The sequence below is a fragment of the Dermacentor albipictus genome, chromosome 5 (assembly GCF_038994185.2).
Source record: "Dermacentor albipictus isolate Rhodes 1998 colony chromosome 5, USDA_Dalb.pri_finalv2, whole genome shotgun sequence".
NCBI lineage: Eukaryota > Metazoa > Arthropoda > Arachnida > Ixodida > Ixodidae > Dermacentor > Dermacentor albipictus.
Window position 1 is genome coordinate 29,514,727 of NC_091825.1, and position 27,768 is coordinate 29,542,494.

The window sequence follows — 27,768 nt, forward strand, 5'->3', positions numbered from 1 at the left end:
CTGCATCCTGCAATGATAATAAATGCAGACGACTATGCGAAGCAACTTCACACTATGTTCGTTCACTCTACATAAGTCTCCAAGTGCACAACTGGCACCAAATTCACAGGTCAAAATGCTTTCTAAATGATAATACTGTAACGTAAGTTAGACGGAGGCTGGTAAAATAGATGCTGTCTCTTTAATGGCGGACCAGAAGAAGAATGTGCAGCCAGTGCGCTTCGTCTTTCATGGTGCCGACCTTTGCTCGTGCCTTCCTGTGGTGTGGAAGCCACACATCATTGAGTAAATATGGAGCAAAGATGGGTTGCCTAATAATTCTTGTATATAGATTCATGGTGTCACCCAGAATTGCAAGCAATTGAAGGATTCTGCGAACATGTCCCGAGTATATTGCCATGCTGCGAGTGTTGGCCGTACCACTTTTTATCCATTGAGATATGCTTTTTGCTTGGTCATGTATACCGGGTGAATAATTCAAGGCGAATAAAAGTGGAGTGGATTTTCAAACTTCTATCAGCATAATGTACTGACACCACTTCCGGATGCGACATCATACTTCGATTTATTTTTTTTTTTATTTTTAGACAGAAGTCCCCACGACACGCAGATGGCGACGGCTGCAACATGCCATCACTTCAGACATGTGGGCTTCTATGGAAGCTTCACTACCAGTTTACAGAATAATTTGCACAAGATCCTTTATTGACTACCAGTTTACGTGTACTTTGTAGAAGATCTTATATACACCCAGCATGTGCTTGCTTCGGCGAGTCACTTATCCACAAACCAGACTTTGGTGCCCTGGTACCGCTAACTGATATTAAATAATGAAGTGTAGTTTACATGGAGGCAGGAGAGGTTCACGCTTCGGCGAGTCACTTATCCACAAACCAGACTTTGGTGCCCTGGTACCGCTAATTGATATTAAATAATGAAATGTTGTTTACATGGAGTATTTGCACATATTCTCACTGCCCTTGCAGTCTGACTGAAGCCAGCCATGGGAAACGAAATGCCGGCGAAACTTCTTTTCAGTGACTGTGCCTGCAGAATATTCACTCCACATGAAATAGGCAGTGGCTATATTGCCAGCAGCTGGCACAGTAGCCCAGGTGAATGGTTGCCAGCAGTCACAAAACATCCGATCCCCTGTTTCCATTTATTTTTATTAATTTTTGTTTACAGCCGCAACGCACTCCTGTTGTGGGTCCGTGTAGTGAAGTGCTGCTTCTTCCCTGCTCATAGGCGACTGCCCATACAAGAAACACGTTTTTTCCGTCGTGTCGCGTGCTGCATGTGCAAGCATGACAACCTGCTCAAGGCTGCCTACCAGAAGCCCACATTGGATCACCTCGATGACCCGTTGGATCAGCTGGACGGCCAGCCTCCGGATCACGGAGACGTCATCCTCGACCGTCCGTTTACTTGTCAAGTTCACCAGCTTCCCGCAACTGAAGACTTGAACTTCAACGTTGGACACGAGCTTTCCACATTCATGGACGTGGAGGAGAAGATTGCTCAGTAGAGAGCTGCCATTTACATCTACTTATGGAAAAGAGATGCCAGGACAGTTAAGGCTGTAAAAAACTGGTTGGCAAAATTGTAGCAGGCATGTCCGTCATCCTTAAGTACCAGACAGTGAAATTCTGTTGCGTTCAAGGAGGGAAGAAATTCAAGACGAAGGCAACTGAATGGTCATCTCCGTAAGTAAACTGCTAGCACTTATTTAGGGCATTGAAATCAGTCTGAAAGGGACTTCGACTGTATTTTGTGTTATGTAGGCTGGCTGACGCTTCGCTGATTTTACACAGCTGTTCATTTGTTATTGCTATTGGGTAGACAAGTTGCTCAATACCTAGGCTAAGGGGACAAAGGTCACAACAATGGTAAACTCGCTCACTGTGCATGCGAAATGTATGAACAAGTAGTTTTCTTGAGTAGCCAACTTGTTGGAGCATTGTTTTGAATTGTTTTATTTTAAAATTGCTTTTAGTGCCGGACCTTCAAGAAGGACTGTGCATTCAAAACCTACTTAGCAGCTACCAAGGATAGCACACACCTGGATGTCAGGAGCCTTTCTCTTAGCCATAACCACAATATGTCAGTAGCTCTTTTTGGACACTTACACTAACAAAGAAAGCTTCCACCCGATTTAGAGGAAAAAGCAAAGTTGAAGCTCCAACTCAAGGTAAACAAAAAGCTTGTCAGAGAGCAGCTCAAAAAAGAAAGTCATAAGACAGTTACGCTGAAATATTGCGACAACCTTGCAACAAAGGCCAAGAATGATGCATGCCACCTGGGAGGAACAGTCTCAGTTGCTTCAAAACAAGTATGGCGCTTCAGTCCGCCTCCTCGTTGATGAAAAGGATGAACTGAGAGCCATGTATTTCCAGGATGAAGCCATGAGGACGCCATTTAAAAACTACTCCGAAGTCATTTATATAGATACTGCATGCAAACTCTTGGATATAATGTCCTGCTTTCTTGTCATCATAGAAGAGGCAATGAGCAGAGTGAAATTGTGGCTGCTGGCCTGTTGGCGACTGAAAATGGCAAACTCTTCGCTGTTTTTTTTTTTAATACATTCAAAGAGCTTAACAAGAGCTGGCCCTCAGTTCGTGTAATTATAGCTGACAAAGACCTCGTAGAACGACAGGTTCTGAATGAGCTCCTTCCTCAAATGATTCAAGTGTTTCCAAAAGAAGTCAGCATCCAGAGATGTAGCATATCAAAGCCGGTTCAGGAGACAGCTCTTGAACTGCTTCAAGCGAATGGTATATGCACAAAGTGAGGAGGAGCATGACCTTTTGTACAGACACTTAAGTCATCACCACCGGCTGTTGTGAACTGCCTCAACTCAAACTGGCACGATATTGTCACGTCAAAAACATGGGTCGTAGAGCAGTAGTCAAGAGGCAGATCGGCAGGTTGCCTTTTTAATACCAAGCGCAACCGTGGCTTCTTCACTGCACCTTGTAAGGAATGTTCACGCATAATCGCGTTGTCCTCTTCATCAGAGAAGAGGCGTGGCATTTGCGTCCCTACGAAGAAAAATCGTCCCGATGCACAGTTTAGGAATATGAGGGCGGTGTAGAACAGCACTGAGTAACACAAAAAAAAAGAAAGCCTAAAAAAAGTGTCGTTCGATGGGTACGGCTTTATCCTTACCCCATGCACCACTTAAGGTAAGTGCATGCGGTGACTGGAGCTATTGTCACTGTCAGGAATGACCTTGTAACTCATGTCGCTCAGGTGGCGGATCACACTGTACGACCCAAAGTACCGTCTTGGCAGTTTTTTTGGAAAGTCCACAATGGCGTATCCAGGCCCATACCTTGTCGCCGGGAGTGTAGAAAACGGACCTGTGTTAAATATCGTATAGTTCTGCATCTTGGTCTTGCTGAAGGCAGATACAAGAGTTTTTATCAAAGCGCACTGAAGAAGTCGCAATTGCGCTCAGAATTAAAGAGGGGACCTGCCGCTGTGCTGTGCTGTGCCCCCTATTTTGGACATTGCGACAATATTGAAGCCGAATGGATTATGGCAATCAAGGGGTCATGTAGGAATTTCATGAAGTCAACAAACAATCGCGCAGAAAGCATCAACGGGAAGCTTAAGACCATTATCAACAGGCATAGCTCCCTTGAAAACTGAATTTTTCTTTCAATTGTGCACTCCACGAGAAAGGAGGTCATGCACAAGGCAGCAACCATGCTGCAGAAACACTTGCAACATCGAGTAACGCTGAGGCATATGACCTTCACTGTGCCCTTTTGAGGCCATGAGAAGCATGTAGAGCAGCAGCTTCATCTGGCAAGTGAAGCAAGTGTGGAAGGTGATGGTGGCCAAATGACAAGCCACACTGTGTCTATGAGTGACTGCTCCTGTGGTTTCAGCAATTCAATGCTTCTGCCCCGTCATCACATCTTTGCAGCCAGAAAACTGTGGCCTAAACAAGTATGACCAAAACCTGTACAGTGATGGGTGGTCTGCAAAACTAGTCAGAAAATGACAAGGCACATTCACCAATGACCATATCGAAGCAAAGGTTGTGTAAGTAGACAGGCAGAAAGATAAGAAACTTGTCAAGCTACCAGAAATGCAGAAAGGCATGCGTTCTCACTCAAAAACTTGCCAGCATAGCATGTGATAGTTCTGTGGCAAAATTTTTTAAAAGAACAGTGCTGTTGCTGGACCTCCTTTCCCATTGGATGAATAATCATGTAGAGCCAACAAAAAGTCCGAATTATCTGAGGGCACAGGCATGAGCCATTCTGAGGAGGACTCTGTTGATGAATATGGGCTCAATAATCAGTCACCTGAAGGTAACGAAGCTGCTGTGAACAGAAGTATTACTGGTAGCTCAGTTTCTGATGGAAGTGGTTCAATCCCTGGTAAACTTGACGGACAACAATTTGCTCATGGAGAATCACTGCTGCCCTGTCGCTATAAGCAAAGCGGACTAAGCCAATATCCTGTTTTCTTTAGTGCAACCCAGACGACAATGCTGCTTAGAGAGCAGAAAATGATGACGTGCCAATGGCCGATGACTGCTGCTGTCATACCCAATTCCAAGGTCAATAAAGCAGCTGTAACTTCATCTGCTCTTGGCCTAAGGAATATAAAATTGGTACCAGCAACGTGGAAGTGTTGCGAGGCCAAAAGCCCACCCATTGACTATATCGGGTAGTCCAACAGCGAAAGCTTGGCCCCAAGGAGAAAGCTCTTTTTAAGCCTCTCTCCATACGAGAAAAAAGAACAAGAATTTAGGCCTGGCTTGTGGTTGAGAACGCCCCAACACCCACAGTTCAAGGCAAGCAGCTCAACGAAAGTGACATTCAACAAGGATCCGAACATGTGCACTGTGGCATTCTGGATGAAAATGATGTGAACGCAGGGCGCAACTACTTTCCAGAAGATGCTTGGTTGGCAGTGACAAGTGTGATGAAATGTAAGCAAAAATTGCAGCAGTGGGAATGCAACATGTGCAAGACTGATGATAGCACACACATGACTCCATCCTGTGCGATTGGTGTTTGTTGTGATATCACTTGCCGTGTATGTATCTCAGCAAGCAGCCAAGAGATAAACTTTGGCGATGTAGTGGTTGTGCATAGGACACCGTTTTCAAGTTTGGCGTGCATGTGCCGAGAGTTCAATAAAAACATTCTTTTAAGTGTGTCCACCTTCCTTGCAGATGTGCACATGCGTGGAAAGAACTGTTGCAATGTGGAAGTTTTGCATTCAGTCAAATTCATTTTTGGAATTTTAATTCCACTATTGAATAGTGAAATACACACGCTTAAATTCTAGGCACATAACCTTGTTCATATGTGGGTTTATCATTTCTTTTTACTTTTTGAATTGGCCTGACATTCTGCAAAAGAAATTGCAATGAATGAATCATGTGGTTTTACATTAAATTTTAAGTGCAAGAAAAATTTAGTGGCTTTTTGTGTGAAAAAAAAGTTACATAGCAGACTAAGTCATCGAAGAAGTAGCAGTCTTCATACCAGAGTAAGTAGACTTAGCAAGAAACCTTGGACTAATCAAATACATACCGGCTGCAAGGGAAGACATTAACCCTTCAATGAGGAGTTGCCTACGGGCAACACACCAGAACAAATTTATTTTTTCTTGCCAAGCTTTGGTATTGAGGGTGAAGTTTTTAGCTAATGTCTTCAGCCAATGCTGACTGACAGGCAGCAGGTGCTATTTGTAGGTTTTGAGCAGGAACAATACAAAAAAAAGAAGTTTGGCACAAGACTTGCTTTCCTTTGACAGCATGGTCAGAGAAGACATACCAATGCAAGATCTCTGCCTGAAGTGGTGTTACACACATGATGTAAAGCAACAAAAAGTGCACCTTTGGTTCACATGTGAAAACTGCCTGAACAAATTCCAAAACAAAGCCATGGGTGGCTGGGGTGAAGCCCACTTCTAGTTTGCTGCCTGACTTCCACTCTATTGCTGGGGAAAAAGGAATTCAATTATGGGGTTTTACGTGCCAAAACCACGATTTAATTATTAGGAACGCCATAGTGGGAGGCTTTGCAATATTTTGGATTACCTGGAATTCTTTAATGTGCACCTGAATTTAAGTACATGAGTGCTTTCGCATTTAGCCCCCATCGAAATGGAGCCGCCATGGCTGGGATTCGATCCTGCAACCTTGTGTTTAGCAGTCCAACACCACAGCCACTAAGCAACCATGGTGGATCCTAATGCTGGAAAAGGCGCTGCAAAATAATTTTCCTTTCCTTGATTATGCTTATTCTTTATGTTTTTTGCACATTTTGATAGAAAATATGCATTTCTTTCGGTGTTTACACCTGCTGTCATTAAAGGGTTAATGGTCATATGACTCAATTCAATGTGTTTATTTTAACAAACCCTTGCCATGTTCACTTGGCTATCATCTGTCCAACTTAGTGCATTTGATTAGTGTTTTAAGAACTGGCCCCTTTTGTTGCTCTTTGATTGAGAATATACAGGGAATTTGCTAATGTACCATATTTGTGTGCATTCTGATGAATGCTGGATTAGCCCTTGCACGTCATTTTTGGTCAGTCCATTGTCTCACCTGCAGAAAAGCAGACAAGTAAGCGCACTGATAACAAAGCCTATTTTTGTTTCCAAATTTTAATGCCAGCAAGCATCATGCCTGCCACCCAGGCACAAAAAGAGAGTGATTAGTTGAGAAAAAATTTCACGATGGGCACTTTTAGTGCTCAATTGCCAATGCACAATGCAAAGGGGTGGTGAGGGTGATGGGCTGGGAGAGGAACACGGTAGGAATAAAAAGCAGCCAAACAGATGCCTTGTGCTACAGTACAAGGGGTCCTGAACTGAGGTCTCCAGCCACGACTGAGGGCTTTCGGAGGGGAGCACCCCAGTGCTATTTTGTACCATTAAAGTTTTTCTCTTCCTGAAGTTTCAATCCATAGGCTCATAGATAATAGTGGCCACAGGTTGATAATAGAGCAGGCATACTGCACACAGAAGGACGCACAGCTGTTGTCTATTCTGCCAGCAAATTACCGCTGGTGCTATTCCGCCAGTAGTTGTGCTGGCAAAGAATCGCCCCCGCAGAGAGAAAGAGAAACAAATTTACAGTATAACGAGGTCATTAAATTAGCTTGCCACTGGTGCAAAAGGTGGTGCCTAATTACTTGTCACGACCGTTTCGGCCAAGTTAGTTACTTCTGCTGAAATCTAGTAGTCAGTCGTCGACAGAAGCAATTCCCATGTCTCATGGGAGGGAGTTGGCAGAATTGACTGCGGAGCAGGGTTTCCCCTCACATTCCCAAATAATGCAATTTTGGGTAACCTTCATGCAGTTGCAATGTTCGCAGTTTAGTTGGATTTCATCCGGGTGGATTTTGGATAGGCGATGGGGGATGGGGATAGAATCGGTTTGGATTTGTCTCCAGACCGTAGCCTGTTCTCTTTTTAGTTCTGTATGTGGGTTTGCTTATGTCTTGCGATTCTCTCTATAATAGGCAGTACTTTCATTATATGTTGTAATCTCTTCCTGCGGGAAGTCCAGGGTTGAGGGGGTCCACCTCCCAGTTGATTATACCTCGGTCTGCCGCCCCATCCCCTGGACTCCCCGCGTGAGCAAGTACCCATACAAGTTGTATCTTGCTACATTTGCTACTTTTTTTTTTAGAATTTTGGCCGCAATCGACCCTGTACAGCCCATCATGAAATTTGCAAGTGCTCAAGATTTAGTTGCCTGGGCTGAGAAGGCCAGCCGCAGCCCCTGCCCAAAAATATGCTGGCTGGGATACACGACAAAAGACGAAAGGCCAGGAGCTGTATTCTGCAACAATTCGGTTTCAGAAGAATTCGCTTTGCGAGCAGAGATTGGTCACCGCTTGGGTGATGCCATCGCGTCGGGGCTGGCACTCAAATTATATTGGCGCCACAAACATATCATGCGGAAACCAAATTTGTTGTCTGATACGAAGCGAAGTGGCTCAAGGTGCTTCGGTGTGATCCAAAGGTGCCATGTGCAGAGCCTGTGCGTGGGCAAGATCAGCGTTCAGGGCAAAATGGTATGGGGAGGCTTATAGTAGGGGTGGGCCAACTTAAATTCAACGTAAAACTTGGGGGTATGATACTTTAACTACAGGCGAGTTTCTGCACGCCATGCTAACGTACGACGTACCACCGAGCGGCATAAATGAGTCAATGGCAGTAAACAAAATGCGTTAAATCATTCGCCGCCAGTATGTCACACAAACGTTTTATAATGAAAGGAAAACCTCATCAACATAGTCAACAAATTATTTGTAGGAATTGTAATCAAGAAGCATTCCTAATTTGCTATAATTTCGCTTGGTTTGTGACATTCACTTCCAGAAAAAGAAACTGCGCGCCGATTGGCCTCTGTCCTTCCTCTCATTTTCATTACGTCGGCGGACCGCCCAAATGTGACGCCACCGCCAAACTGAATTCCTCGGAAACTCTCGTTCCAGAACACGGCTAAAGGGCAGAAAAAACTTGCACGCACCTTTCAAGACCGCCCAACGGAAGAGTATGTTGACGCTGCTAGACAGGCGACAGACTGTTACACCATATGCGCGGTGACTAGCCACGGTGAACTGATTACCGCAGCCACAATGAAAACAGCCTCTGCCTTTTGGAGGCAGAAGCCCCCTTCGCGCCCCCGCGGAAATGCGCCGGCGTACAACTCACGTCGTGACGCACAGCCACCACGGGAAGAAACTGCCGGTGACTTTCGCCTTGCCCACCCTGCTAGTTGCCGGCAAAGAAGGGCTCAATTTTTTGCCGGCAAAATAGGCGCGGCGTATGAAATAACATTCGGGCTATGAAGCTGCATGATCCACGCTAAACCGTAAGGAATGACGCAGGGGGCGGAAACAACAGAATGTCAAAATTTCGGTGGCAAATCGAAAAAAAAAAACTTCAACACACGGGCCAATTCAAAATTTGACTGCTCAAACAAGCGCAATGCCTGCTCGCTTTGCATGAACGACAGGGTTGCGTTTGGGACACTTAAGCTTGTAATCTTAGTTTCAAACATCACTTACAGCGCATACATAGACAGGGACCAAAAGAGCAACGATGACAAGCGCAGACTACCAACGGGCTAGTTGGAATACCAACTAGCCCGTACCCAAACCCTGCTTCAGTGTAATCTTAGGCTGTAACAACAGGAACCAAAATATCACTATAGGCGGTGGACAAACAGCCTTCGGAAGATAAGTGTAACGTACGAAAATTGGTTAAATAACGCAAAGCACATATGAGTGCGAGCATGCTTTTCGCCGGACGCAAGACCTAGGATGCCCTAGGTTTGAAAAAGACAACACGAGAAGAAACACTCACGCTGGCTCATTTCGCTGCAGACCAACGACGTCTATTCATAAAAACAGAGAATGTTGCGGGGCACACAGCCAAAACAACGAATTTTGTGAGTCACACGAAACTCAACAGAATTCGGAGCTGACAACACGAACCCATGCACTTTTAAATTCTGCCACCGTTGTTAGACGCGCCTTGTCACGTGATCGTTACGTTAACACTCGCGCTGTTACGATTGGGTGAATTGGTTCACCGTTCTCTCGCTGTGAGAGCCGTGTTTTCAGTTGAAAAATTTATGTAAGCGCTGTATTTGTAGTAACTATGGGGCATTCACATTAACAGTTTGTTATAAAAATATAATTTAGTTTTAGCGTCTGCTGATGTACAGAGTGCTGCATATTTTGCTGCGTATGTTTGAGAAAAAGAAATGTTTTGCGCTAACCGTTGCACTATTCTTCCCCAAATTTTGTAGAGAGATCGCCTTTGGGAGATTGCGTCGTTTAGCTTATTATAGTTCTTTGCCTGGTTTTGAACAAAAACGTGCGATTTTTTTTTTTTTCACGGGATGCTAGATGTTGTAGTGGCGAGCTAGCATAAACTTGTCTCGCCACCTGCCGGCAACTGTAGAAAGCAGCCGGCCAGGGACGTTTGCCGCGTGTTGCAGGGCGTTAAACATATAAGGGCTCATTCACACCGGCGACTGACAGTGGTCGCGCGACCAAGTTGGTCGCAAAGCGACTAGTTGCAAATGGTCGCAAACGGTCGCCTTTCTTGAAAAGCGACCATTTTGGGCCAGTCGTTCTCTGCGCGATTTTTCAGTCGCGCGACCCTGGTCGCAAAACTGATCAGCGGCGCACCCGAAGTGATCTATCATGTGTCTACATCCGGCCTCATCCCGCGTCGCCCAACGTTTAGACGTACTTCACCTCAGCTTGGGAGATGGCCGAAGTGGTGGTCACGCGAGCTAAAGCCCCTCCATCCGCGCGCCACCGCCGCTCTGTACCGCCAACCGCCTTTTTCCCTCACACCAAATCCGGTTCCGGCATTTCCGCTTCCGGCGTTTCCGGTTCCGGCATGTCCGGTTTTAAGATTTCCGGTTCCGGCGTTTACGCTTCCCGGAGTTGCGCTGCGAGAATTTCCACTGTGATTGCAGACGATGGTGAGACGCCGGTGCTTAGGAACCGGTGCTAATTTGAGTAGCTCGCTCTAGCCATTCCACCAAGCGTCATTCGTGTGCATCTACGTGCTTGTTTGCGTACGCTGCGCCTGCGCGCTTTGCCTGTCGTCCCCTTTCTCTGACAAAGTGCGGAGAGCCATGGGCTGGGGCACAACACATGAACATAATTCGCCGTACACATCTGCTCGCGTCACAACACTAACACAATTCGCCGTACACCTTTGCACGCGTTACAACACGCGCGCACGCACCAATTCACTGCACACCTCCGCGCATATCGCACAAGAAAAGCACACTTGCTTTCACCATGTCACTGAATGCCTTCGACGCAAATTTGAACTTGTTATATTTCATAGCTTCACGTCATTGCAGTTTTTCACACAGTGCACGCACTTGGGACGTTCGTTACCTTCGATCTGCCGTACGAGACAAGTTCAACCTCAGAATCAACAGCATAAACTCTATGCGTCTGCCGTACAAATTGGCGTCGCGAACTCCTTCACTAAAGTCCCTCCATACGTGCTGGCTGAAGGGGATGTATGCTTCAAAACAAGAAGAATTCAAAGGGGAGAAGCTGTTGTATTCCGCTGAAGTAGTAGTTTGCGGTCGCTGTTTTCCAAATGCACGAAAAACGGGAGCGGTCTCCAAGCACCCAGGCACTGCATTCCACTGTACATTGTCTCTCGAGGCACAACCCGTCGCAGGTTGACGCGAAGCAGCGAACACGACCAGATCGCCGATTACAATAGGCGGTGGTTCTTGGATGGAATCGCATTAACAGTTTCAACCGCAGCTGGTGCAATTAAAGCCTCTCCGTAGACGCGAAAGTAAACAACGCTAAAAACATAGCGTCACTTCCACTCGGAACAGGAAGCTGAAGCTACGTAAGTTCCGCTTGACGCCGGAAGCTGAGGGAGTGAGTGGGAGAGGAGCGTGGAGGAGGAGGGTAGGTTGGCGGTACTTAGCTTGGTCGGCGGTGGCGCGTGGATGTAGGGGCTTTAACGCGAGCTAGCGCCTCTGCGATCGCGTCTTTCGCCACTTTTTGTTTCGTTTTTGATAGAAGTTGCTCCATTTCTGGTAGATTTCTGGTTTCAATTTTGAGAAGTAGTTATTTCACAGTTCTTAATTTTGAACCTCTTTGTGAAAATTTGTCATATCTGAGCTAGGTATTGTAAATGAGTTTCTGGTAATGAACTTGAAACATGACTTCTGCTTTCACTTCTGGTTTCATGTTGGTTGCGCTGAATCGTCTGTTTTGTAGGTGTTGTGTGATGCGTCGTGATTTGTTCTCTTGAAAAGCTTCTTGAAGAAGCGTTTCCGCGTCTCATGACAGTAAGAAGTTCCCTATGCCGTGCTGTTTTGCCCCAGCTGCACCAGCAGCCTAAGACACGATGCCGCTGGTCACCATGTTTTCGACCCGCCGCAAGACGCTGGAGAGTTTAAAAGTTGGCAACGCATGCTACAGCGAAAAGACAAACGCCTCACAAACAAATCAAAAGTGTGTTAACTCCACTTTGAGGACGACGACATTTTGAAATACTACAAGCATCTGAAATGCCCGATAACAGAATCGAGGAAGCGTTGGCCGAACTTCCTTGCATTTATGACATCGTTTAAACTGTTGAAAGCAAAGTCTCCGTGTGGCGCGCGGTACAATGCGGACTGGCTTCTGAGCCCTCGAGCATGTAAGCTTAAGACATGAATATGCTGCCCTTGCCCTCCGTGAGCCGTCTACACAAATTCTGAAAGGAATTCTATCCATGCAAGTATGGTTTCAATCCTCTGCGTGGAAGCTGTTGGAAAACAGCTGGGCAACAGAAGATCGGAAGAAATTCAGCACACTGATTTTGGATGAAATTAAGTTGCGCCAGGCGTACAATTTCAACAAGTCAACCTTCAAACGTGATGGTTTTGTGGTCTACTGTGGTATTTCAAATGAAGGAACTGACCAACTTGCAGATCATGCGCTCGTGCTGATGTTCGTACCACTTCTGGAGAGCTGGGTGCAACCGATTGCCACCTAGCTTTGCCACGAAAGGTGCTGCGCCTGGCAGGATTTTAGCAGAGCTGGTGTTGCAAGATGTAATGCAATTGCATAAACATGGTGCTATGGTGATCGCCGTAGCCCAAGTAACCACGGATATCCGTGGGACGTCCACCACAAGTCCCAACGTCCATCCATCCGGATATCCAACACGGACGTCCATGGGACGTACAGGAGAAATCCATATCCTGTTTGGATGTCCGAAGGATATCCCCATGGGATGTCCATAGGACATCCCGTTTTGAACGTCCGCTAGCTGTCCATAAATAGGCATGTCCAGGCTAGTGAGTTATTTATAAACTAACATAAAAATATTGCCGGAAATTTTAGTCTGTTCATATTATATTTCTTTATTTTTGTTCTCTATCGGACACAGTTCATTATTTTTTCAAAGCAAAATAAATATATTTCCAACTTGATATAAATTCTGCCCACTTTAACATCATAGTATTAAATTCGTTTTTTTTCTATCGGGGGGTCATACAAACAATTTGTAGTTTGCTTTAAAAAAAATGCTTGTGGATGACTAGCAGAATATATAAGCGCCCATTTGAAGCCACTTGTTCGACCTAGAGCCAAGCACTCAAGTTATCCCTCATTATGAAAAGGTCCTGATCATAGAGTTTTGGTCCTGACCTCCGAACATGTAACTGGGACTTATGTTATGTATGTTCAGGTTTATCATTGAAACAGGAAGTAAAGCACGTTGTTGGGCTAGTTGGTTCATTGTATTAAGAAAAAAACAGCAAAAAAAAAGACGGACACAGGAAACATGCACAAGACAGGCCTCTTCCAGCCTCTTTCCTGTCTTCTCGTATGTTTCCTGTGTGCGTCTGTTTTTGGCTGCTTTCTTAAAACAGGAAGTAGTCTACAGTGTTCAAATTTGCGTACAATTATATCATTTTAGGTAACAAAAACAAATCTCGAAGGCTACCCTTTTGGTGGCTGCGTGCGTTGAAAGCGATTACGAAAGCTATACTGCATCAGAGCCGCCATGCATTTACAGTAATCTCAAAGGCTATGTTTTTCTGCCCTTAAGGCGCCGACAGCGTTAGCAGAAATTAAAAACTCGAAAATCAGATACCAAATATTCCCAAAATAAGTAAATATTTCACTGTGTAATAATACAATATTCCGCATCGCTTCTGTGTAGCGTCGTCCTCAACAATTTCGAACTTCCAGAGCGTAGAAGGCAGTGTCACGTTCGTGAGCTCGTTGAGCACCAAGTGTGTAGCGCAGATTTCTCAAGTTCCTTCTTCCAAGCCCAACAGCGGTAACAAAGAAATATTGATACCTCGCGGGAAATGGATGCTTGTTCTCGGCCCACTTCTTCGGCTCTTTCCTGGGCTGCCTGAGCAAATCTCAAAGCCAAAAAATGTGAAGCGAAAGCGACGTCCACCAAAAGAACGAGCGCAAGTGCCGGCAGGTACACCGGGCGAAGCTTGTAGTGATAGCGCTTCAACTTAATCCAAACCTGCTGTTGGGCTTGGAAGAAGGAACTTGAGAAATCTGCGCTACACACTTGGTGCTCAACGAGCTCACGAACGTGACACTGCCTTCTACGCTCTGGAAGTTCGAAATTGCTCAGGACGACGCTACACAGAAGCGATGCGGAATATTTTATATGAGGCAACTGGTAGCCAGGCATCTGCGAGCAATGAAAACTGTTGTACTTGAAGAGGATGGTACTTGCTGCATAAACGGCTACAGCAAAATTCACAAGAGGCTATTTCGAGCTGCGACTAGCATTGCAAATGTGGAATGAATCCTGAGAGAAGCAGAGAGCTTGAATATGTGTGCGGGCGTGAAAACAGGCAGCGTGACACGGTGACATCAGATAATATATACCACAAACAGTGCAATGTACTTACAAAGCAACTAGTCTGCGCGCGTCGTCTCCGTCTACAGAGGAAACTTCGACTGAGCATTGAGGCTCCGAGCGCAACGCTCGGAGCCTCAATCCCAACGCCGGTGACAATCTCCTTGATCCAGGCCGTCGTCCGTCAAGATTTGTCCAACGTCAGCGTGCAATCCATTCGTTCCTCTATGCCCGGTCCATCATCTGACCCTGCGACACCTTTGACACGATCCCGCTACTCCCGCTCGCCTTCTCCCTCCCGCCGCTAATCTCGCTCGCCCCCCTCACGCCGTGCTCCTTCTACGACCTACTCGCCGCACCCCCGAACGGTAAACTAGACAGTGCAGCTTCTGGAGGTGAAGCTGCATTGACGACATTGGCACGAAATCCTCGCTTCACCTTACCCACGAACAAGAATCTTTTGGACGTTCTCGTCGACAATGTTCCTGTGTGCGCGACGATTGACACCGGGCCGCATGTGTCAATTATGAGTGCTGCTCTTCGCCGTCGGCTCAAGAAAGTTCTGATGCCTGCCCCGAACCGAGTTGTACAAGTCACCGACGGAGGGACTGTCGCTATTGTTGGCGTGTGCTCTGCCCGACTCACCATTGCTGAGAGACACACCGTCGTTCTCTTCACCGTCATCGAGCATTGCCCTCAAGAACTCATTCTCGGTCTGGATTTTCTTGCGCATCATTCTGCCCTCATTGACTGTTCGGCCGGCTCACTTCGCCTTGACTTGCCTCTTCTTGCCGACCCTGTGGACCCGCCTCCAAGCCATCTGAGCTGCATAGATTTTATTCGCCTACCACCTCACTCTGTGACAAACGTCGACCTGTTGTCCTCAGCAGCTGTACCCGACGGCAATTACGTGGCCGCACCAATTCCGGCCGTTATGCTTACACATGGTGTTACCGTGCCGCACACTGTGCTGAAAATTACTGGCAACCGCACCTGCCTTCCGCTTGTCAATTTCGCGCTAACCGCGCAAGTTCTGCCTCAGGGCGTCTCTTTGGCTATAATTCGCGCTTTGCAGGATGATGAGGTCGAGCCATTCACAGTGGAAGATCGTTACAGCTCAGCCCATACCATGACGTCATCGCACGGTACTGACGTCGCCATTAAGAAGATGGTCTCCTCTGACCTCACACCTGCTCAAGCTGAAGCTCTTTGCCGCGTTCTTGAAGGCTATCGCGACATTTTAGACTTTCACAATAGACGCTTAGGTCAAACGTCCGTCGTGACCCATCGCATAAATACTTGCGATGCGAACCCTATTCACCGACGTCCATACCGTGTTTCTGCGTCTGAACGAGCTGTTATCCAACAGGAAGTCACAAAGATATGCTTGCAAAGGACCTTATCAAGCCTTCCTGTAGTCCCTGGGCATCTCCCGACGTACTTGTCAAGAAGAAGGATGGAACGTGGCGCTTTTGTGTAGATTATCGCCACCTGAACAAAATCACAAAAAAGGTCGTGTACCCTTTGCCACGTATTGATGACGCTCTAGACTGCCTGTACGGTGCCACCTATTTTTCTTCTATCTGTTGTGTCATCACCTCTTAGATAGAACCTGCAGTGGCACTCTGACGTCACTGAAGTCTTGAATTGTGTATCTTAGATAGAGCGCACGTGCTTGTGTGTGTGTGTCTGTGATGTCGCTGATTAGTGGCACTGTATAGCTATATAAGATGGCCACGTAAGTGCCTTGTGGTTCTTTTCCGTTGTATTGCAAGTGGCAATAAACATGTGTTCTTGCGAGTAGGCTGCTCCGTACTTGAAGACACAGCGGTGGCAACGAGGATGGGACTCTCATAGCGGATGATAACCAGGCCACGGCTGAAGCGCTGCTTGCGGCTCCAGCAGTTTGGGAACAGCAGGCGTCTAGGCACAGCATGGCTTCCTTCGGCCGCTTCGTGCCGTTCACGGAGGAGGGAGACGAAGACTTCGAATCTTATGTGGAACGCTTTGAACACTACATCCGTGCCACCCAGGTCAGCGACGACTTGAAGGTATCCGCTTTTGTGACGGCTATTGGAAAACAGACCTACCGCACGTTGAAGAATTTGTTGGCCCTAGTGAATCTCGAAGCCAAAACATACGACGAACTGGTCAGGACTCTCAAAGGGCACTATTCACCGAAGCCCTTGGTGATAGCTGAAAGGTTCCGGTTGAACCGTAGGTCGCAGCAAGAAAACGAACCAGTTGCTACGTTTGCATTAGAACTGAAAAGGTTGGCTGCATCCTGTGAGTTCGGGCAATTTCGGGATGACGCTTTGCGGGATCGGTTCGTGGCCGGTCTGACAAACGAAACAGCACAAGCTGAGCTCCTCAAGAAGAGTACCCTGACGTTCCAAGCTGCTATGACCTTGCCAAAAGTGGGGAACTCGCTCGCACCGAAACAAGGAAGATTCATCCTAAAGACCTCAGCGAGGTGAACTTGGTCCAGCAACCCCAACAAAGAAAACCCGAGGCCACCGCATGGACAAGATGGGCAGCGAGCAAGAACACGGAGCGGCAAGCCGAATCAACTGACTGTTTCCGTTGCGGATCAACGCATACCGCCGCAACCTGCCCGTTTCGCAAATATCGATGCCGGGCCTGCAAAAAGGTGGGGCACCTGGCACGGGTCTGCAGAACGACGTAACGTTCGGTACACGCCCTTGAAAAGAGCACTGGTTTAGAAGGCTCCTGTGACTCGCACAGTATAAGTGGTGAGGACGATATTTTGCTGAGCCATATTTTTTCATGTAACAGTAATGACGGTAGCTACATTGTGAAAGTTAGGGTGGCAGGTAGGAATGTGAAAATGCAAGTTGACACAGGACCATCTGTGTCTATCGTAACAGAAAAGATGTACCGGCAATATTGGTCTGATTTATCTCTAGAAAGTTGTAGTTTACGGCTAAAAACGTACGGAGGTGTCCCGCTTGCAATTACAGGCAAGTTGACGGTGCGCGTAGAGCACAATGGCCAAACAGCGACCTTGCCTTTAATTGTAGTCCAAACACCCCAAATGTGTGACACTTTGTTGTTGGGACGTAATTGGCTAGAGGCTTTGAAGCTGGATTGGACGAGCGTGTGTAATATCGGTCTTGATAAATCAGCCGCTGTCATCGAAAAATTTTCGGAAGTGTTTGAGCCGGCACTAGGACTGATAGCTGACACATCGGTGAACTTAGTGCTAAAAGACAGCAGTACACCTATTTTTTGTAAGCATCGACCTGTGCCATTTGCACTCAGGGACGCCGTAGCACAGGAATTACATTCACTAGTGGAATCGGGAGTACTGGTGCCTGTACAGCAAAGCGTTTGGGCTACGCCCCTAGAAGTCGTACCCAAGGCTAACAACAAAGTTCGCATATGCCGAGATTACAAAGTGACTAAACCGTTGTCTGAGAACCGATTATTACCCTTTGCCAACGTTGGAAGATGTTTTTGCCACGCTGCATGGATGCAAATGTTTTACTGTTCTTGACCTTACTACAGCGTACCAACAGTTGCAACTGCACCCTGATTCGCAACCTTTGGTCACTGTGAACACCCACCTAGGCATTTTTCGATACACTCGTATGCCGTACGGAATAACAAGTGATCCGTCTATTTTCCAAGCAGTGATTTCAATGGGAAATTTCTATGGGAAATTCGTGCCGAACATGTCAGCACAGCTTAAACCATTATATGACTTGCTAGCTGAGAATGTGAAGTGGAAATGGACGGCTGCCGCAGAAAAAACCTTCAAAGAATCCAAGGGCTGGCTGCTCAGTGCATCCGTACTCACCTACTATGACCCTTCCAAGGAGCTAGGGTTGGTTTGTGACGCCTCTTCGTATGGTTTAGGCGCAGTCCTTTTTTCACAAGGAAGGATCTGAAGAAAGACCAATCGTTTTTGCGTCTAAGACTCTGACTAAAATGGAGCAGGCGTACGCCCATATCGAAAAAGAAGCCCTGGCTGTCGTGTACGGGCTAAAGAAGTTTCACAAGTACCTTTTCGGGCGGAAATTTGGGATCTACTCCGACCAGCAACCCTTAATGGGGCTATTAGGACACGGTAAGCCAATTCCGGCTATGTCGGCGGCACGCGTGCAGCGTTGGGCCTTGCAGATTGCTGCTTATGACTACAAATGGGTTTATCGAAAATCGCGGGATATCGGCAACGCTGACGCACTTTGACGCCTGCCGCTTCCGAACACAGCTGGCGGGTGCACAGATGACGTGTGTGACGTGTACATAGGTTCTTCTACGCTGGACGAGCTCCCACTTTCGGCAGAAGACATTAGAGGGGAAACAAGCAGAGACAAGCTGTTATCAAAGGTGTTGTTTTACACGCAGGTCGGCTGGCCTTCAAAAGTGTCTGATGACGCTTTGGCGCCATATTTTGTGCGACGAAGTGAGCTTTCTGTTGACAGAAAATGCGTGACGTGGGGAAATCGAGTGATAGTGCCAATGTCTTTTCGAGGAAAAGTGCTATCGTTGTTGCATGAAGGCCATCCTGGAATGGAACGTATGAAAATGCTGTCTAGAGGCCACGTGTGGTGGCCCCGCCTTACGCAAGACGTCGAACAAACAGTGAAAGAATGTGTCACATGCCAGTTGACTGAAAATGTGGCACCCAAAGTTCCTGTAATGTCCCGGGGAGTGTCTAGGCGCCGGTGGGAGCGTGTGCACTTAGATTTTGCTCATCGTGACCAACATTGGCTTCTAGTGCTAGTTGACTCCTATTCAAAGTGGGTTGAAGTGTTTGTCATGAAGTCAACTAGTAGTGAAAAGACAATAGAGAAGCTGCGCACAGTATTTGCCGCGTACGGGTTACCGGAAGAAGTGGTCACAGACAATGGCCCGCAGTTTACATCAGCACTTTTCGAGACATTCATGAGACGGAATGGCATTCGGCACACTAAATCGCCTCCTTATCACCCACCATCGAATGGCAGCGCGGAACGTTGTGTACAGACTTAAAAAAATCTTCTTAAGCAGGTCATGGACGAACAAAGAAATGGGCAGATGAAGTTTCTCCAGCACCGGATCGACCAGTTCCTATTCAATTATAGGAACACGCCAACAGGGGTCACTGAAGACACACCAGCCCAGCTATTCTTATCGTGGAAACCTAGGACAAAGTTGAGCCTTCTCCATCCGGATATCGAGCAAAGGATGAAAGAAAAATTTAAGCGAACAAATCAGTCGGCAAATCAGTGACGAGGTGCGTGGAGGGACTTCGAGGAAGGAGAAGGCGTCCTTGTACAGGGTCTACGACCCGGGGAAGGGGAGTGGTTGAGCGGCAAGGTAAATAAACGTGTGAGTTCAAGCACTTCTGTGGTGTGGATAGGGAATGAAGAGCGGTACGTTCATGTTGATAATCTGCGACCGCGAACATTTCAGGACTGCTTCCCGCAATCGGTTCATGCACCATCTCCAAACACGCCAGCATGTAGCCAAGACATTGTGTCTCGCACGTCTCAAGCTGCACACCCTGTAAACGATGGCGAAGCGCGAGAGATGGTTCAAGCGCCGTCTCCAAACACCGAACCGCCAGCATGTAGCCAAGACATTGTCTCTCGCAGGTCTCTAGGTGCACACCCTGTAAACGACGAAGGTGCGCAAAAGACGCCTGACACCGATCAAGTAGGTGAGAAGGCAGTAGCTACCGACAAACAGGCCACCCCTCCGGACCCATCGCCTGCAGGCAGGGAGTCCAGTGGTGGCGCATCGCCATCTTCCCAACAGGAGCTTCGACGCAGCACCAGGCAAAGACGACCGCCTGACCGCTACTAAGAACACTTCAGGGGGGAAGGGAGTGTTGTGTCATCACCTCTTAGATAGAACCTGTAGTGGCACTCTGATGTCACTGAAGTCTTGAATTGTGTATCTTAGATAGAGCGCACGTGCTTGTGTGTGTGCGTCTGTGATGTCACTGATTTGTGGCACGGTATAGCTATATAAGACGGCCACGTAAGTGCCTTGTGGTTCTTTTCCGTTGTATTGCAAGTGGCAATAAACGTGTTCTTGCGAGTAGGCTACTGCGTACTTGAAGACACAACACTATCGACTTACGGTCCGGCTGCTGGCAGATATCCGTCGACGACATGGACCGAGAGAAGACTGCAGTTGTTACCCCTGACGGCCTTTATCAGTTCAAGGTGATGCCTTTCGGTCTCTGTAACACGCCCTCCACCTTCGAACGAATGATGGACTTTTTGCTTCAGGGGTTCAAGTGGTCCACGAGTTTGTGCTATCTGACGACATCATCGTTCATTCGCCCACATTTGACGCGCATCTAGACCGTCTTTCAGGGATTACTGACGTGTTCCGCCGCGCCGGTCTCCAGTTGAACTCGTCAAAATGTCATTTCTCTCGCCGCCAAATCGCCGTCCTTGGACACCTCGTAGACGCCAGAGGCGTGCGACCCGATCCGGACAAAATTCGCGCCGTTACGAATTTTCCTGTTCCGAAGTCTACCAAGGACGTTCGTAGTTCCGAAGGGCTGTGCTCTTATTTCCGACGCTTTGTGAAGGATTTTGCGACCATCGCACGTCCCCTTACCAACCTCTTGAAGAAAGACGCCCCTTTTTCTTGGGGTCCCGACCATGTCGCATCTTTCTCGCAGCTGACTACTCTCTTTACCACGCCTCCAATTTTGGCCCACTTTGACCCGTCTGCCTCAACGGAAGTTCGAACTGATGCCAGTGGTCACGGCATAGGAGCAGTGTTAGTACAGCGCCAGCGTGGACATGATCGCCTTATAGCCTATGCCAGCCGACTTCTATCACCCGCCGAGCGCAATTATTCAATCACAGAGCGCGATTGCCTCTCTCTTGTGTGGGCTGCTGCGAAATTTCGTCCATACTTGTACGGACGCCTCTTCTGTGTCATCACTGATTACCACGCTCTCTGCTGCCTATCCTCGCTCAAGGACTCCACGGGACGACTCGCTCGCTGGGCGTTACGCCTGCAAGAATATACCTTCTCCGTGGTATATATGAGACGGGACGCTTGCACCAGGATGCCGATTGTTTGTCCCGCTACCCCGTCGACAAACCGGCTGATGCGGACGCCATCGCTTGCGTTTTCTTTGTGTCCCAGTTGCTTCAAATCGCCAACGAGCAACGGCGCGATCCTTCATTACGTGCCCTCATCGACCGTCTGGAGTCAACTCCTGGCGACGCCTCTCTCCGGATGTTTCTCCTTAAGGAGGGGGCATTATACCGCCGCAATTTTGATCCACACGGCCTTGACCTTCTGTTCGTCATTCCACCGCACCTGCGTTCGACTGTCCTCCAGCAACTTCACGATGCTCCCTTGGCTGGACACTTGGGCGTCTCGCGCACATACGACCGTGTACGCCGTCGATTCTTTTGGCCGGGTCTCGCCCGCTCCGTGCGGCGCTACATTGCCGCTTGTGAGCCCTGCCAGCGCCGGAAGCAGCCCTCCACACCTTCAGCTGGATGTCTCCAGCTGATCGACATCCCACCCGAACCCTTTTTCTGTGTTGGTCAAGACCTTCCTGGACCATTTCCTCTCTCGGGCTCCGGAAATAAATGGGTCGCCGTCGCTACCGATCATGCTACGCGGTACGCAATCACCAGAGCCCTCCCGAAAAGTTGCGCTACTGACGTTGCTGACTTTCTGCTCTATGACATCATTTTAGTACACGGTGCTCCGCGCCAATTACTCACTGACTATGGCCGCAGCTTTTTGTCGGCAGTCGTCGAGGACACCCTCCGCTCCTGCTCGACAAAGCACAAGTTCAGCACGTCCTACCACCCACAGACCAACGGCCTCACGGAGCGCCTCAACCAGACCATCACCGACATGCTTTCCAAGTACGTTGCGACCGACCACCACGACTGGGATCTTCACTTACCATATGTGACGTTCGCGTATAATTCATCACGTCACGACACCGCCGGCTATTCACCATTCTATCTCCTATATGGCCGAGAACCCGTATTGCCCTTGGACACTTCGCTGCCCCCGGCCACACGTTCCGCCACTGAATACGCTCGCGACGCTATCGCACACGCCGACCACGCGCGCCAGCTCGCCCGCTCCCGTCTCGAGGCCTCACAGGAGCATCCGAGATGCCTCTATGATTGCCACCATCGTGACCTGCACTTTTCTCCGGGTTCTCCGGTGCTTCTCTGGCCACCCGTTCGCCGTGTGGGCCTTTCTGAAAAGCTGCTGTCGCGCTACACTGACCCTTACCGTGTGGTATGACAAGTGACCGATGTCACGTATGAAATCATCTCCTCCGACCTCTCAGCGTCATCAGCTGCAAGTGACATCGTTCACGTGGCAAGACTAAAACCATACCACACACCTTTCACCGCAGATGTGTAGATTAAGCACCGGGACGGTGCTTCTACAGCCGGGGATGATGCTACGGAACAGCCGCCACAGTGTGGCTGCACTGAGGAGGACGAAGCCGACGTGTGTGCCGGTTTGATATAGCGTCGCTATTTTAGCTCCGTGAGCTTACCTGTACATAAATTTTAAATAGCATTCGGCTTCAGCTTCACGTAACAATATATATATATATATATATATATATATATATATATATATATATATATATATATGTAGCGTTCCTAACTAGAACGGCAACAGAAATGACATCATCTAAGTGAGACGGGTGTCGTCCGCCATTTTATTCCAACTTCTTCCTTCTCACTTCTCCCCTAGCACCTTCCTTCGTCTTCTTTCATGCGTCCAGCGCAGACCGCTTCACTCTTCCGGATTTCTTTTAATTACACCTCCTGGGGTAATACTTGAATACGTTTCCAATAGCGGCGCACTCCGTTTGGCCCGAGGCTCCGGCGTACCAGACATTCTTCAATATTCCATGCTGGCATGCAGTCTTAATAACTTGAAATGGTCCGCAATATTTTGAATTTGAGGGCACAGCTCCTTTCCTTACAAGGACATAGTCTCCAGGCTGTATGTCCGGTATCTCGCTACTGTGCCTTTTATCAAAGTTTCGCTTCATGCGGCGCTTGTAGATCTCCTGTTCTTTGACAGTTTTCCTTACTTCCGCAAGTTCGAGGTTCTCTAGGAGACCTAGCTCACGATCTGCAGGAAGTATGGGCGCTGTACCTGAAGTTACAAAATGAGGGCTGCAGCCTAAACTCGTGGTGTATGATCTGTTGTGATGCTTCACAGCGGCCTCGAGACAGCACTTCCAGCCACCGGCAAAGTCTGGATACATCTTCAGATACTGTTTGATGTCTCGTATGGCACGTTCCGCTAGGCCGTTTGCTGCCGGGTGGTATGGAGAAGAATACTTTATCATGATGCCGTGCTCCTGGGCCCACTTTGATAATTTGGCACTCCGAAAAGCCGGCCCGTTGTCGCAGACGAGCGTCTTTGTGTGTTTAAAACACTCAGCTTTGAGGAGGTCTATTACGCTGTTTGCGTCTTCTTTGCCAGCTTTAGCCGCAATCGTCCGTGTGCACTCATCTATGGAGAGCAAGAAAGCTTGCGTTCGCTTGACTCCTTCCCCCTTCTTTTTGAGCTCCGCGAAGTCCAAATGAATTACTTCGAACGGGATGCTTGAATATTCAGGGTTTGTCATAACGTCTGTCGATTGCTTGAATTTAACTTTGTTCACCTGGCAGAGGTGGCATGTGCGGATGTAATGGCTGATGTCGTTTTTCATGCCCGGCCATGTGAATCTCATGAGCAATTTCTTATAAGTGCGCCAGAAGCCATCATGTCCACCCGATTCAGGGGTGTCGTGGTATAGATGAAGAATCCTTGGAATCATAGTTGGTGGTACGTGATACCTTCCATTGATAAACTGGAGCTCTTCTGTACCTTCCCATAGCTTAATATGATTGATTGTATCTGGATTATTGCTTGATTCCTGTACAAGTAATCTTGATAGTGCGTCAGCGTCAGTGAGGAGTGGGCCAGGACGGTGCGAAATTACGAAATCAAATTGTTGCAGATAGTTCACCCATCTAGCAATGCGGCCTCTTGGCTGGGCCATGCTCAGAAGTTGAGTCAATGCTTGATGGTCCGTGAAAAGTATGAATTTGGCACCTTCCAGGTAAGTACGAAAGTACTGCACAGCTTTTAAGACGGCCAGAGCTTCCTTTTCTGTGGTACAGTAATTGATTTCGGCGGGTTTCAGGGTATAGCTGTAGTACCCCACGACGTAGTGTTTGGTTTGATCAGCTTGTTTGGATGGCTTCTGGTATAGAACTGCACCGGTAGCATAATGTGATGCGTCTGTGTTCAGCACGAAAGGCAAGGAAAAATCCGGTATTCGCAAGATGGGGTCCGACGATATTAGTTTTACAAGCTCACGATAGACAGCTTCGCACTTCTCGTCCCAATGAAAAGGCACGTCTTTCTGAGTTAAACGTGTGAGGCACCTTGTTCTCAGTGCGTAGTCTTTGATAAACGCCCGGAAGTGTCCTGCAAGGCCAAGAAAAACGCGCAGGGAGTGCACATCATAAGGCTTTACCAGCTTGGAGATTCTCTCTACCGATTCTTGCTTGGTGCTTTTAGTCTGTCCATCAAACACCCTGCCAAGAAATACTACGGTATCTTGAAAGAACGCACTTTTCTTGAAATTGACTTTGAGTTGGGCAAGACTGAGGGCATGAAGAACTTTTGAAAGATGACTACGGTGTTCATCCTTTGTCTTTGAGTAGATGATGATGTCGTCGATGTACACATTGCAAAATGTGCCCAGGTAAGGTTTCAGAATGTCCGTCATAATCTTCTGAAACCACGCAGGGGAGTTTTTCCAACCAAATGGTAGGCGGTTGTACTCAAACAAGTCAAATGGGGTTATGAACGCGGTGTACTTCTTCGTTTCTTCACTTAGTGGAATCTGCCAAAAGCCCTTGCAGAGATCTATTCGTGAAAACCAATGGCAACCACCGGTTTCGTCAATGATGTCGTCGATTCTCGGCATTGGATAAGGTATCAATTCAGTTTGACGATTGAGAGCCCGGTAGTCTGTGCAGAGGCGGAATGTCCCGTCTTCTTTAGGTGCAATAGTGATAGGAGAAGCAAATGGGGATACAGAAGGCCGGATGATACCTGCGTCTAACATTTCTTGCAACTCCTTTTTCAGCCACACCTTTTTATCTCTGGACATATTATAGGGGGTTCTACGAACCACTGTTTTATCTGCGAGCTCGAAAGGAACGACATGGGATTTCATTGCTGGAGGGTAGCTTCCTATGCATATAAGCTCTGGGTACTTAGTCTTGATGTCTTCGTGGTGAAAAATTAGCCTTGATACACTAGGTTATTCACCAGGGTCTTCTGTTCTTATCGTGTCTTCGGCCATTACCTTGTCATCCCAATAGAGGTTCATCTTAAGTTTTTTCATGTCTGGACGGGACAAAAGAAAATCGTAGGTGACATTGGGAATGGCCAATACGTCACTGGTAATAGCATTTCCTTGAAATTCAATAGCCAGGGTTACCCATTCGCTATGCATGGTCACTGACCCATCGTAGGCTTGGACACGCAATGTTCTACCAGCGTGCAGACGACTGGCATCCACTCGAGTCTTGTTGATAATAGATACCGAAGCTCCACTGTCAACGAGAGCCTTCACTTCAATGCCATCTACCTTAATGGGGGCGTACAATAAGCTTGATGACACCAAATATACTGTCTCACTGAAGCTCTTTTTCTGGGGTTTGTGATGCACGGTAGACAGATTATGTGGAAGTAGGTTGCCGTGAACTGCGGTAATTGGTTCTTCACCATCCTCACAGTCATGATTTACGCTTCCCAGAGATTTGTTTATGAAGCTGTGTTCACATTCAGTTGACGGCAACGACTCTAGATTGGAATCAAGTTGCTCTGTTCTACCATCTGGCTGTCTTCTCGATGTAAATCTTGGCACTGAGGTCTGTAGAAAGTTCAGAAGGTCATCAAACGTTCTTGGACCTTTGAGCTGGACATGACTACGGATCTCGATACACAACCCTTGCGTTATCAAAGCAACAACAGCAGAAGACGACAGCTTCGGTTCTGCAGAATACAACAGGCGACGCTTCTCAAGACAGTACTCAAGCAGAGAGCCACCTGTATAAATGAACCGCAGTGCCGCATCCCATCTTTCTACTGAGTTGCCTTCTAAAGCCCCTAAAAAGTTGCTTTTCCACAGTTCCCAACATGTTGTTCCATAATCCATGAGTTGCACGTCATACCATTTTCTGGCTATACCGCCCAAATAGCGGCGCATATGCAAAATCTTTGTGTCGTCGGAGTGCCACAGATTCTTGTCACAGGCGTACTCGAAAAAACACAGCCAGTAGTGTGCATTTTGCGATTTTCCTTCAAAAACATCTGGTTCAACAATACTTCGTGCTGACTGCTCTCGACTAAGCGCTTGGACGAAAGTTCTCATTATTTCGATCTGTTGTATAATGTTCCTTTGCAGTTCCATAACACTCAAGTCTAGGCTCACCTTCCCGGCAGGCGTTTCCTCTTTGAGGGTGCCACGTCGTATGGGTTCCAGAACGAGTTCGCTCAGTGTCTGCAGTTGTAGATTCACTGTCACCGATCCTGTTTGCACGAGGGCTTGGCGGCTGATTGCAGCTTGTTGCAGTACCACGTTGATCAGCGCGGTAGAACTAACTTCAAGAGGAAGGTCCGTCGCTGGCTCACCGTGCACTTGGTATCGGGTGAACACAACAGACTCTGATGACGCCTGGTCGACGAAAAACGTCACCCGCATCGCTGGTCTTCGAAAACTGTCGGCTGCGCCAAAATGTAGCGTTCCTAACTAGAACGGCAACAGAAATGACATCATCTAAGTGAGACGGGTGTCGTCCGCCATTTTATTCCAACTTCTTCCTTCTCACTTCTCCCCTAGCACCTTCCTTCGTCTTCTTTCATGCGTCCAGCGCAGACCGCTTCAATATATATATATATATATATATATATATATATATATATATATATATATATTGCCATCTGGTGTTTGGAGTGAGTGAGTGAGTGAGTGAATAAACTTTATTGTAGGTCCGGCGAGGACGCGAACTCGTCGCGCACCCGGCTAGTCCCACGTCGGGACCGGCAGGTCTAGCCCACCGGCCCGGTCGCGGGCACGCCGGACAGCCAGGATTTGCTTTTCTAGAGCGGGGCTACGCAGAAGCGAGTCCCACTCCTCCTTGATGAACTTGGGGTATGTCGACCCGCACTCCCAGAGCATGTGGGGTAGAGTGGAGGTCTGGCCGCAGGACGGGCAGGCGTCGTCCCAGAGCATGTGGTGTTTGGAGCCAGCGAACAGTCAACATTGCGTGCCCAGCAAAACGGCGAAGAAGATGACGAAGTCAAAGATCCCGCGCCAGCTGGAGAACCGTCGCTTAGGGTCTGGCA

At 47.8% G+C, this 27,768-nt stretch overlaps 1 protein-coding gene and 1 pseudogene across 4 annotated transcripts in view; one reads left to right on the plus strand and one right to left on the minus strand.

The window, feature by feature from the left end:
• LOC135913831 (kinesin-like protein KIFC1) overlaps positions 1–9,703 on the minus strand; it is a 122,017-nt gene extending 112,314 nt beyond the window's left edge. Inside the window, exons 1-2 of one of the 4 annotated variants that reach the window (XM_065446522.1) lie at positions 9,361–9,700; positions 6,515–6,586 (exon numbers count right to left, since the gene is read on the minus strand). Coding sequence is in view for 1 of the 4 variants with exons in the window: in XM_065446521.1 (XP_065302593.1) it covers positions 9,361–9,370 (10 nt within the window). In the remaining 3 variants the exon portion in view is untranslated. Of the gene's footprint in view, positions 1–6,514; positions 6,587–8,521; positions 8,682–9,360 lie in introns of those variants that run through there. The other 3 variants (XM_065446521.1, XM_065446523.1, XM_065446525.1) reach the window with 3 other exon arrangements.
• Positions 9,704–16,310: 6,607 nt separating this feature from the next.
• Positions 16,311–20,190, plus strand: LOC139060265 (uncharacterized; annotated as a pseudogene).
• Positions 20,191–27,768: the final 7,578 nt, after the last annotated feature.